The 12755-nt window shown below is 47.0% G+C and overlaps 1 protein-coding gene across 2 annotated transcripts; it reads right to left on the bottom strand.

The window, feature by feature from the left end:
• Positions 1-444: 444 nt before the first annotated feature.
• HAUS7 (HAUS augmin like complex subunit 7) lies at positions 445-11754 on the bottom strand. Of its 2 annotated transcripts, none has more exons than XM_079958796.1 (10): positions 11666-11754; positions 10642-10757; positions 8393-8460; positions 5692-5753; positions 4503-4576; positions 3061-3219; positions 2688-2784; positions 1972-2199; positions 1345-1456; positions 445-637 (listed from the first exon to the last, which is right to left on the bottom strand). In XM_079958796.1, the coding sequence occupies exons 1-10, from the start codon at positions 11708-11710 to the stop codon at positions 564-566; spliced, it is 1035 nt and encodes a 344-aa protein (XP_079814922.1). In that variant the 5' UTR covers positions 11711-11754; the 3' UTR covers positions 445-563. The 2 variants fall into 2 exon arrangements, with proteins under 2 accessions (XP_079814922.1, XP_079814921.1); XM_079958795.1 differs by having other exon boundaries at positions 10642-10864; positions 11666-11730.
• Between the last annotated feature and the right edge of the window lie 1001 nt (positions 11755-12755).

Genomic DNA, 12755 nt, shown 5'->3' with positions numbered 1-12755 from the left:
CCTGTTCAGACATAATCGGGAACTCTGGCTTATTGGTTTATGAAGCTGTGAACAAGCCTGTCTAACATGATTTAGAGATGAATTTAATTCTTTCCAACACAGCAAGGCCAGATCAACCAACTAGGTGACAGGCAAAAGCTAATGACTAAAGAAGTCACAAAGAGGGAGCTAACATGGTGCTTAAATGACAGAAGTGGAAACTAAACCTATTGTCCTTTCGATAACAAGAAGATGCAGGGGCAGCAGAGGAGAGTTGCTCATTCATCTCGATAGGAGTTAAACTAAAAACCAGAAAAATGTTGGAAAGCCAGTAGCTAAGATGAGAGTTTCAACTTGGGCTGTTAAAAAAAAATGTATTACAGAAATCTAAACTGCACCTGAACAACAGTCCAGAAGACCATGGAGAGAGAGTGTTCCCTCAACCGGATGAAATAAGGACAAAAGTACAAACATGCTCTTTATTCTCACAAAAGAATATATACAGAAGAATATATTTAAATTTAGGAACGCAACAGGCAAGTCTTTTCCTCCATAATATCCCACAATTTGCAGACGACTAGAACTCAGGGTTGTTGGCACTTCTTGAGTGCTGCATGGATAGCCTTGTACTTCTGTTGCAATTCTTCAAGTTTTGAAGCTGGAAAAGCAAAACACTGGCTAGTTATGGTAGTGACTGCAAAAGGCACTGGGGTCCTGAAGTCACTGGCTTTTCCCCCCTTTTCCTTTTGAGCCAGACAGCCTCTCGATTCTCGTTGTTCCTCACACTGCTGCTATGGAAGCTGCTAGGCTATGCTTAGAAGGGGCATAAAGGAACTCACTCACCCAACTGCTGGATGCCACTACCTGGCCAGTACACAGTGCACCTGAGCCTTCTTCCTTGTAGCTCTAAAGGTAGAGTTTTAGCTCCCCCAAAATGCAAACTTCCTGCGAGAGTTAGATCTTTTTTCACAGGATTAGACTAGGATGGAGGGAACGTGAGCTCAGAAAGCATCCCAGTCACAAATCACATCTCCACACTGTGACCTCTCCTTGGATTTAAGCAGCAATGGAGTTTCTCTATTAGCACTGCAGCTGGGACCCATTCCAACCTGCAGGAGAAGACTGGAATGCTGTATAGGCAAGGCTCTGTGCCAAGGGCGGCAGGGACAACCAAGCATGCAGGCATATTAAGAACTTGTTGGATCCACTTCATGGTTCCTAGAGTGCTTGAGTTTCTGCATTTTATTCTGTTTTTACTGTGTACACCTCTTCAGTGGCTTTATGCTGTGAAGCAGTCTATATATCTATATAATAGTAATAATGATATACACCAATAAACCATCTCCTCTTGGGCACAGTACTCACACAGTGTGGCTTTGGCACTGCCACTCCAAAACCTTTTCCCCTGCTCCTTCTGTTTCACGGTGTTCACGATGCACTCTGAAGTTTCTTTAACCTGGAGCAAAGCCTGCAACTCCTGGAGGTAGGAGCATTGATGAAACCAAAGAGCCTGATCAGCTGCATCATCTCACTAGCCTGGTGTCCTAATCACTAGTAACAGTCTTATATTGTGTTCCAGATTCCAGGATTTCAGGTGAGTTAGGGTGGAGCAAAGACCTGCCCCAACATCATCTCACCAGCCTTCTAACTCACATACTCATCTAGAGTTAATTTCACGCAGAAAGCAGTCCATTACATGAGCCCCTACCTGCAGACTGAAGTGGTACAACTTAGACATAGGTCTTAGTAACTTAATGAACACCAGACCTAGGAAAGGTACAAAAGCCCTGGGGGAACAGCGGGGTGATTGCTAGGAAACCAATTGTGACATGCTTTAGCTATTTGTATTATTACTACCCCACTCCATTTCCCTAAATATCGGAGCCATTGGGCATCATTTGAGAACTAAAAAACCGCTTCCCTATATTATGGCCACCTGACTGCTCACCCTTGAGCTCCTTCCTTGCCACCCGCCCCCACCTCCAGTCTCACCTGCACACAGAGTTGCAGGCCAAGGTGGACCTCTTGGACAAGGGGGCCAAGGCAGCTCAGCACAGGAGCCGGGCGCTCACAATGCAGCTGCAGCTGGCGCTCATACACCTGGCTGAAGGCCACAAGCAGCTGGCTGAAATCGGAAGCCATCAGTCTGAGGGTCTGCAGAACTGTGGCATGGCCAGAGGATGCATCTGCACCAGCCGGATCCCCATGCAGGAAGGAACACTGAAAAGGCAGAGTTTTGTGAAGGTTAGAGGAAGCTGGGGCCACACAGTCAGATGGGTAGGGTACAAATAATACTATGCCCCACCTTCCTTCACTGCAGGGCAAAAAACCCAGCCCTGTTAAGCCTTTCCCAAAAAGAGCCTTAGTCCAGATGCGAGTGCAAGGACCAAGGGAAACACAGGTGGTGGGATGAGAAGGTGATGGCGACTCTCCTGCCTTCTTTAGGGTCATTGTTCAATATGCAGGCTCGGCACTTAGTGAGCATATCCTTAGCAAAATCTAAATAATCAGAGAATTTCAGACTATAAGGCCAGTCTCCCAACATCCCACCATGAACCATCAGAACATAGGGGGCCACGGACAGCACTGATGCACCTTACAGCTGGGCCAGCAGTCATTAAGTTCCAGGTGACTGGGTGAGCAGCAACCCCTTCTTCACTCAACCCTGCTCCCTGGAAGACACCCAGACCAGTCTGCAGGCTGCTTACCTCTTTCCTGAGATCTTGTAGAGCTGCCACCACCTCTTCCAGCTCCTTCGATGCCTCTAGCAGGGTTTCCTCATGAGAAGTCACGGACAGAAGGGACCTTGATAGACACAGGAAGGGAGGTTGGGCATCACGACTCCCGGATTCCACCACTGGTGTCCAAAGGGGAGATATGGCAATAGGGAATGAAGGAGATGGGGGAGCCATGGGGCCTGGGAGTTCATTTCATGGGGGCTCCATCCCCACTTCAGGCTTACACTAACCAAGTCTTTCTCTGGTTTGGCCTCGTGTCTCATTCTAGCTTTAGAAACACGGTGTCAGAACTTGTGGGCTCTTTTCTGCATGCAGGCATTGGCACAGAAACCAAGCAGCTCACCTTTCCTGCAGCACATCTTCTCTCAACAGGAGGCCCTTGATGTCCGAAGGCCAGGGATGGCACTCTGGGTTCAGCACACTCTGCAGGTAAGGGCTGGTGAAAACCTGCTTGATAAATGCCTCATTCTTCCTACCTATCTCTTGGAAAGATTCCACTGTGCTGGAAGAGGAAGGGGAGGGGTAAGAACTACAGACAGGTGACAATGGCAGCACATCCCAGGACAGCTTATCAGGCATCAATCAGGCTGGTCTATTCCTAGCTCTGCTAAGGTGAACAGTGGAGCAAAGAAATCAAGAAAGCTGTGGTTTAACCCTATTATTGGAAGGATGCGCTGCTTTGGGTATAATAAAAGGAAGAACAGGCTCAGAGCTCTATCTTGGTACCTGGACCTCCCATGATTTCTGGAGGGGGCTAGTAGAGGCTGTATGGCAGATACCACAGCCAGTGCTTAGCTCAAAATAGGGCAGCTTCGTGATACTGAGGCAGGAAGGGGGAGGCACGAGCACAGGAAACAAAGGGAAGAAAGTGGCCGCAAGGCGTGTTAGACCCTAAAACTGGCTCACAACACATTTTAGGGGAGCCTGATCCAGTTTCTTCAGAGGAACTGCTTAAAAGTTTACAAACAATCTGAAGCAACCTGTTCAGTGCTGGCATCTGAGCTCTGCTTTAGGCCACAAAATCTTCCTCCCCTAGGGCTGATAATTTGCGAAATAATCTTACCACACCACTCAAGACATCAAATCCTTACCTTCATCTATTCTCCTCCTACCCTATGGTGCCATATAAAGCAGGTCACTTCCCCCTGCAGCCCTATTCAGCTGCCCCCAAGTCGTGAAGCTCAAAATTGATTTCTGTGCACTGTGGAGTGGTCTCTTTGTCTCCCTTGCTTATGAAGCCTGACAAAATGCATCCCTGGGTGTTTACAGCCAAGCCCTAGAAATGCTTCTAGTCCTCCTGGTTACAGAGAAAGACTGGTAGAAGTGTGGTGTGCTGAAGGCCTTAGGAATCAGGGAGAGAAGCTGTTGCTGGGTTGCCAGTATGTAGGATATGTCCAGGATTCTCACCATAGTCCCCCAGCTCCTGTCCATCTACAACTCTGCCTCAAATATTTAATTCCTCGTTCTCTGGTCCACTATTTAAACAAAACAAAATACCCACAGCAGTTGAAACTTTGACCACAAAATATCCAGGACTAACTTGCCAAGGACACACTTGTGATGTGCTGATTTAATCCAAGTTTCAGAATCTGCTGGCATCTTATCAGGCACAGAACTCTGTACCCTTTGCCAACTAATTCAATCCTGCTCAGCAAGACTGACAGTAAAGCTAAATACCCCACAAAGGCCATCAGTCCAATAGATCCCGCTAGCATAACGGTTACCAGATTCATCAGTTTGGCAAGGGAGATTCCAATCCTTTTGTGCTTAAAAAACCTCTCTCACCTGAGTGCTTGAGCAGGAATCACAGCCACTAGTTGTTCCAGGAAGTGGAGCTGCTCCTGCGCAGAGACCTTTCCCTGTAAAAATACAACACATAAACACATAGCTCTCCAGTTATTGGGGGGTGGCAGCATTAACAGTGACAAAGACTACACTGCAATTGATACAATGCAAAAAGTAGGGGTCATTTGGGCTGTGTTAACAGGAAGATGGTTTTTGAGAAAGGAAGTAGGACTACCCATCTATTGTAGCATGACATTCAGCATAGGTGCTACAAGGAGGAAAGAACTTGGAGACTAGCCCTGCTGGGACAGACAGGCAGGCAGGCAGAGGGTCTGCATGGAATGGACTCCCTCGGAAGGTGGTGGGCTCTCTTTCACAGGAACTTTTTAAGCAGAGGTTGGCTGGCCATCTGTCATGGATGCTTTAGTTGAGATTCCTGCATTGCAGGGGTTGGACTAGACCAGGGGTCAGCAACCTTTTCCAGCCGTGGGCCGGTCCACCATCCCTCAGACCATGTGGTGGGCCGGACTATATTTTGGAAAAAAATAATGAATGAATTCCTATGCCCCACAAATAACCCAGAGATGCATTTTAAATAAAAGGACACATTCTACTCATGTAAAAACACGCTGATTCCCGGACCTTCTGTGAGCCGGACTGAGAAGGCGATTGGGCCGCATCTGCCCCACGGGCCTTAGGTTGCCTATCCCTGGACTAGAGGACCCTTGGAGTCTCATCCAGCTCTACCATCTTATTATTCTACTCCAGCATTGCACCAAACTGTTGCCTGTTAGAGGCCTCCAGAGGCTGCCATGGGCAGGGCACCCCCACAACCATGTGTTCCCCATGTTCAGCAACTTGTATACAGAGGGTCACTGAAAACAAGACACATTTCAAAGGCTCTAGGAAAGGAAAGCCAGGAGGAAACGATGAAGTGGATATGTTACCCCCTTAGTCTTTTTTCATACTGGAACCTGAACTTTCAAAAGTAGTTTAAAATGATCTCAGGAAGGGGAACAACTGTTCACCACATTCAGTGCAGGCAAATCAAGCTGCAGGAGTCTCAAAATTAGGGGACAGAGGTTTAAAATTTTAAAAGGGGAGGGGATCCTGAGGGAACAGTTAAGAAATGGAATAAGTTGTCTATGAAGAGACAGTCTCATTTTGCAGAAATTCCCCCAGTGCTTACCTCAATGAGATCCAAGTCATTGGCTCGACAGAGCATCAGGTGATATCCCAAGTTTGCCATTGCTGTCAGGACAGAATAAGTTTTAGGTAAATAGCTTGAGCCACTCATATGAATGTCTTTCCCCTAGATTTAAATATGGTCTGGAGCACCTGTTTTATTTTTTTAAAAGAAACCATCAATTTCCTTAGCAGCAATATGCTCCAAAGTCCCATCCATAATGCAGCTTGTAAAGCACTTTGGGCACTCTGAAGTGCCCTTGCACAGGTCAGACCACTGGCCAATCTAACATGGCATTCCTACTCTGGTTTTCCTTTCACACATCTGGAGCTAATGGGAGATACCAGAGACTGAAGTCTCCAAGAACTGGGATTTTGATGAAAGTCACCATTCCTGCAACTGCTTCACCACATAGTCTACATTCAGACCCCATTTCAGCATGCTTACAGGACTATGCTAGTTGATCCATGAATCCTGTGTTTCCTGTGGAGAAAATGATGGTCCTCCTTTGGCTCACTGTTCTGAGGTTCATTCTATAGGCAACAGGGGCAGAAGCATCTGTTCAATCAGAGAGGAAGCAGGTGGTGCTGGTGGTGAATTTTAGAGCAGCAGGAGACGGTTGAGAGACCTGGATGCTCCCCACATCTGTGGGTTCACTTCCCCATAGTCTATCACTAGAACTCATTTTCTCTCCCTGTTAGGCTCAGATACCAGAAATGAACCTGGTGGAAATAAAAGTGGCAAGGGCAGAGGTCAATGATGGGGCTGAATCTTCCACCATGTTTGAGACTAGGAGAGAAAAGGCAGTCTCTGAAGGGAGGCCCAAGCATTTCTAGATGATATGAAAAGCTCAGCTTTCAGCCTTGCAGCAGCTGATATGCTATGCATTTTCAGTGGGCTGCAGGCTTGCCCACAAGTACTGATTTGATGGTGCTGAGTGGCAGTGAAATAGTATTTATACACACACACACACACACACACACACACACACACACACAAAAGGACAAGGGAACTATCATCCTTCCATCATTTTGCTTTATATTTGCTTACTTTGGTGTGAGTGAGTGAAAAAGAGAGAGAGAGGGTAGGCTGATTTAGAAATCTGCAAGGGAGAGAGCAACTGATTTCAATTAACTGAAATCACTTCACACAAATTTCTAATTTGTACATCTTCCTATGCAGAAGTGCATATTAGTTGTCAGATTAGTGCATTCTGATTTACAGCTAAAGACGTAGAAGGTCTCAGTCCCCAGCATCTCCAGGCAAAGCTGGCAATTTTCACAGTCTGAAACTCTGGGGAGTCACAGCCAGTCAGTGAAGACAATACTAATCTAGGTGAATTAAAGAATCAACTCAGTACCAGGCCATTTCCTCTGTCCTACCTAGAAGGTATGTTTAACTGCTACATAAAACACAGCATTAAGCAAGACCTTCCTTTTGCTTGTTAAGAGTTCTGGGGGGTGTACTGTTCCAAGACTCACAACCCCGCAGCTTAAGAAATCCTCCTCCTAGCCTTGTAATCCAATGAGAAGACTAGATGGAATCCAGTTCTAGTCAGATATATCTAGCCATCTGTAAATAAAGTTAGTTCTACATTCCATTACACTCTAGTGTGACCAAAAACAGAGCTCAGGAGGAGGTTGTGCTTCTCATCTCCGTCTGCAATACAGACAGTGGCTGGCTTGATTTTCAGTTGTTTCCATGGAGTTTTATGGGACAAGCTAAACAAGTGGGAATCTAGGATAGAAGTGACAGAAGAGCTGTGCTGCCTCACCCCCATCTGTGGTCATCAGGAGCTGGTTTCGTTTCCATTTCTATAGCTGTCGCAAATGCTATCACTTTATTCCCCTTGCAGAGGAGTAAATATTAGCCATGCATTTAGATGGGGCAAATAACAGGTTGGAATAACATCTGCCAATCACACCCAACATTGCTTGACCTTGACCTTAGTGTGCAACAATTTTTGCTGGCACAACAGGACATGCTGCTCAGTGCTACTGTGAATAAAACCCAAGGAGATTATAGGCAGCTAGACTGGTGACTGGGGGCGGCCGCCAAGACCACATAACACTGGTCTTGAAAGACCTACATTTCTGAGCACAATTCAAAGTGTTGGTGCTGACCTTTAAAGCCCCAAACGGCCTCGGCCCAGTATACTTGAAGGAGCGTCTCCACCACCATTGTTCTGCCTGGACGCTGAGGTCCAGCTCCGAGGACCTTCTGGCGGTTCCCTCATTGCGAGAAGCAAAGCTATAGGGAACCAGGCAGGGGGTGTTCTCAGTAGTGGCGTCCGCCCTGTGGAATGCCCTCCCATCAGATGTCAAAGAGATAAACAACTACCTGACATTTAGAAGACATCTGAAGGGAAGTTTTTAATGCGTGACATTTTAATGTATTTTTAATCTTTGTTGAAAGCCGTCCAGAGTGGCTGGGGAAACTCAGCCAGATGGGCGGGGTACAAATAATAAATAATAATAATAATTATTATTATAGGCAAATACAATTTGTGCCTGCATACAAAGCACAGTGATGCATTGCAACTCTCCCTCACCTCTTCCCCCATCAGGCTCCCTGTAACGTGCAGGTCCTCTGAACACATACATGCTCACACACAAAGGCAAACACATTTCAATACGGTTCCAACAAATCCCTTTGACTGACAATTATTACATGCTTGTCCTTCCAACAAAAGCACAATATGTACCTTTTATCTTCAAATCCGACTGCGATTCTCCAAGAGATGACAACTGCTTTCGGTGGGCTGGAGACACACTGCAAGGAAGAACAAAACAAAGTGAGGGCCACAGTCTTGCTGCAACATTGTTGATGAGCTGCAGAAGGGACACATATCTGCTCCAAATTTGGATTCAGCAATACATCTGCAGTTGATCCCGAGAAGCCAGACAAATTACTCCAGCCTTCTACTAATAACAAATTAATTCTAATTATTGAGAGATGGGCTGTTAAAAACTACTACTACTACTGACTAAGCTTGAGAAAGCAAAAAGTACAGAACTATATAGAAAAGAGGAGATTCTGACTAAACACAAGGAAGAACTTTCTGGCTGTAAGAGCTGTTTGACAGTGGAAGAGGCTTCCTCAGAAGATGGTGGCCTCTCCTTCCTTAGAGGGTTTAAAGCAGAGGTTAGATGACAATTGGTCAGGAATGTTTTAGTTAAGATTCCTGCACTGCAGAGGGTTGGACTAGATGACCCTCAAGGGACCCTTCCAACTCTACAATTCTCTGATTCTAAGATTCTTTCAGAATCAGGTCAGTACTGACAGAGGCGATAATGAGTGCCTTCATAACAAAAAAAACTGTATGCAAGCGTGTCCCTGCTCACAATTTGATGGGGGTTGGTGGATAATCATAACGACAGGGAAAGTAGAATGGTACACAGTATGGGAAAAAGTGTCAACAGCAAAGGGACAAGAGCAACTACACAAAATTCCCAGGTTGCTCAGAGATCCATTTCCCTAGAAAAGCGGGCTGTTACGGTGCTGCACAGCAGCTTGTGGCTGGCAAGTTGTTGCTTGGCAAGTATAGTGTATAGTATATGTCATGGACTAGCTGAAAGCAGAGGAGTGGGGGGGCACCAGCTTGGGAACCCCCAGGGGAAGAAGGCTCAGAGCCAGGGGACTGGTGGTGGGATGACTATGAGGGGTCAGCGGGAGAGGAGGGAGAAGACTAGGAGGAAGTGGTGTCAGGAGCTGAAGAGGCAACACGGTTTAGTGAGCAGGAAGAGGCTGTGACAGAGAGCAGGTCAAGAAGCAAAGTGGAGGCAGGCTGCTGAAGAAGCCAGGGGGTCTGCCCCTCCTGCTGTGACCAGCTCTCCTCCCCCTGGTCTCCCAGAACACAAAGAGGAAGGAAGAGGCAAAGCAAAGAGAGACAAGATGGAGGAGGTTCAGGTTGCTGGGGGAGGAGTCAGAGAGCAGTGGGAAGGCAGAGATCTTCAGTCCTCGCAACTGCCTCACTGGGGCAAGATCTACTGGGAAGAGTGGCTCTGATCACTAGGCCTGAGCTGTTTTGGTTTCTTTGGCAGTGGGTTGGACTCGATGGCCCTTGTGGTCTCTTCCAACTCTATGATTCTATGAATAAAGAGTTGACTATGAACACCAGGTGTTTTATTGCTGACCTGCTCCTGACAGCACAGAATGGTATAGCATAGTGCATTAAAACTCACTCAAGTCACGGTACTATCACAATCACAGTACTATCACAATTCTGCTCACTTATGTTAAACACCGTTTTGTAGTAGAAATAAGAGAACATTGTATATTTTAATGCAAAAATAAAAGGTGTACCTGTAACCATGTACATGTCTGTCCTCCACCTATGAGGGCTTAAAAAACAAAAATGACTGACCAGTCATCAGCCCCAGCAAGCCCAGCCAATGCCAAACCTGATCAGGGCTGCCCTCACTATCTGCTGCTCTCTGTGTGGTCATTTTGGGGGTGCTGGGTTGTCAGACCTTGGACTTTGGCCTAGCTGCAGAAGTGGTCTTAGATACGTAAATGAAGAACAAAAGCTGTGTTTGCTTCAAGCTACAGATTCCCATTAGGAGCCAAGCATTGCTCAGGGAAGCTGATCCTAGCACAATAGGGTGTGGCAGGAGAGGATGCAAAGTGTGATGGGTAGGTTCAAGGACAATCAAAGAAACATTTAAATATTTCAGTGTAGTATAGAATCAAAATAATTGTTTTATATTTTCTGAACGGCCTATGGTCATATAATAAAGTAGTTGCGTTCTATAATATAAATCAACAAGTGCTAGGAGTTGTTTCTTTTTGTTTGCCAACGCATTTCTTATCCATAACAAATTCAGTGTGGTGCAAGCAAATTTTTATTCTGAAAGTGTGGCCCAGAGAAAATGTTTGAGAATCACTGGTCTAGAAGTAGGAAGAGAGTGGCAAATACTAAAGGTATAAGGATCGAACGGTGATGGCCGTCACCTGCCGCAAATCCATTCCAGTATGTCCAGGCGATGCAGGGAGGGAGCGCATAGCAACTTCTGTATGTCTTTAGCCTCTGACAGGTAGACACCATCTAGTGCAGGGCAGCCCAGTTCCTGCAAGAGGGCAAACAGGGACAGGTACACTCCAATCACATTCTGCAACACCCGCCAAGTCTCTTTAAGCCGTGCAGTGCTCATTTCCCCACCTTCATATGCACTCACTGAAGAAAGAAATGATTTTAAACTCCAAGTGGTAATACTCAGGAAACATACAGGATTGCAAGCGTTCAAAGAATCTCGTGCATGTTACCGAAATCAGCCTTGTATCAACCAAACATAGCAGGCAGGAGATCTTGTTTGCCAGAATCAAATTCCCAGACATCAACCTTGCATAAAAGGTGGGAAGATGTCAGGATCCTTCAGGATTTCCTCAGCCCAACTGTGTCTCCAGTTATGCGATCAGCCAGACCCCAACAGAACGGAAGACACCTGTGCTCAGGGCCAGTCCTGCTCAGCCAGTGTCACTGGGCATTGCTCACCCACTTTGCAGAAATACTAATAATACTAATAATACTACTACTAATTTATTATTTCTACCCCAGCCACTCTGGGCGGCTTCCAACCAAATATTAAAATACAGTAATGCATCAAACAAGTTCCCAGACATCAACCTTGCATAGGAAGATGTCAGGATCCTTCAGGATTTCCTCAGCCCAAGGTCTGCATTCGAGGCCTTTGCTGGCATGGCTTACACGTGTCCTACTATGCTCACGAGACGGTTACCATCTCGTTTTGCAGCCGGCCGGCTTATTTGTGTCTCCAAGTTCTGCGATAATGGAAGACCCTGCGCTGAGGGCTCAGCCTCTTCGCAGAAACACTAATCTGGTTCCGAGGGTCTTAATGCCTCCCACGAGGCCCATCCCCGCACTTCAGAGGGAGGCTCCGGCCGCCGCCGCCGCCGCCGCCGTCTCGCTCTCTCTCTGCTTGGCGAGGCCTCTGCCCCGAGGACGCTCCCGGAATACCTTCAGGCGCCCGAAAAGCGCAGCAGCAGCAGCAGCCATCGCCATTTTCCCGCCGAGTACAAGGCGCCGCCTCTGCTCCACTCCTATTCGCCGCGGATCGAGGAGCCTCGAAGCTGATTGGAAGCAGGGGCGGGGAGAGGAGGGGAGGAGGCGGGGCGGCCGCCTCAGGAGAATCATAACTTTCTGAGCTGTACCAAGCCGGGGACGGGGGGGGGAGGCTGAAAATTGGTTTGCCCCTCCGGAACGCCTTATGCTCCCCACACCCGCACCTCACAAACACTGGGGTTTTGTGTTGTTGTTTCCGTCGTGCTGTATGTTCCCTCATTGTCCGGTGTGGTTTTTTATGGTTCAGTTTTGAAAATCATACACATACCCCCCCCAACCAGGGAAAAGTAGACGTCGGCTGAACCCTTGTGGCTTCCCTGCTAGTTTTTCTTATGAATTTATTCACACTCCGCCTTTTCCCTAAAAGGGACTCCCTCGAGGCGGCTTACAGATAAAATAAGAACAGCTCAAAACATAGAAAGCTGTGGTGTTTGCCTGCTAGGATGAGTCAAGGAAAGGGTTAAAATAGGTGTGATGTGATTGGCCAGTGAGAATGCGAGGGGGGGGGAGTAAAAGATAGAGTGGGAGGTTTTGAAAGGCAGTTGAGGTTTGTCAGTTGGGAGTTGAGGTTTGGGAGTTGGAGAAGGAAGAGAGAGGCTTAGGTGTGGGTGGTATTGCGAGAGAGTGAGAGGAATTGTTAGGTTGAGGCAGATAGTTAGTTGGAATAATACAGTTTGAAGTTGTTAGGCACTAGGATTAGGAATGTTGTTAGGCACTAAGATTAGTGATGTATGGAAGTGAGAGCTGGACCATAAAGAAAGCTGATCGCCGAAGAATTGATTCCTTTGAATTATGGTGCTGGAGGAGACTCTTGAGAGTCCCATGGACTGCAAGAAGATCAAACCTCTCCATTCTGAAGGAAACCAGCCCTGAGTGCTCACTGGAAGGACAGATCCTGAAGCTGAGGCTCCAAGACTTTGGCCATGAGAAGAGAAGACTCCCTGGAAAAGACCCTGATGTTGGGAAAGATGGAGGGCACAAGGAG

Source organism: Podarcis cretensis (genome assembly GCF_951804945.1).
Source record: "Podarcis cretensis genome assembly, chromosome: 17".
In the NCBI taxonomy this organism is placed as follows: Eukaryota; Metazoa; Chordata; class Lepidosauria; order Squamata; family Lacertidae; genus Podarcis; species Podarcis cretensis.
Note: the sequence above shows the minus strand (reverse complement) of the source record. Positions and strands in the feature narration are given on the sequence as shown.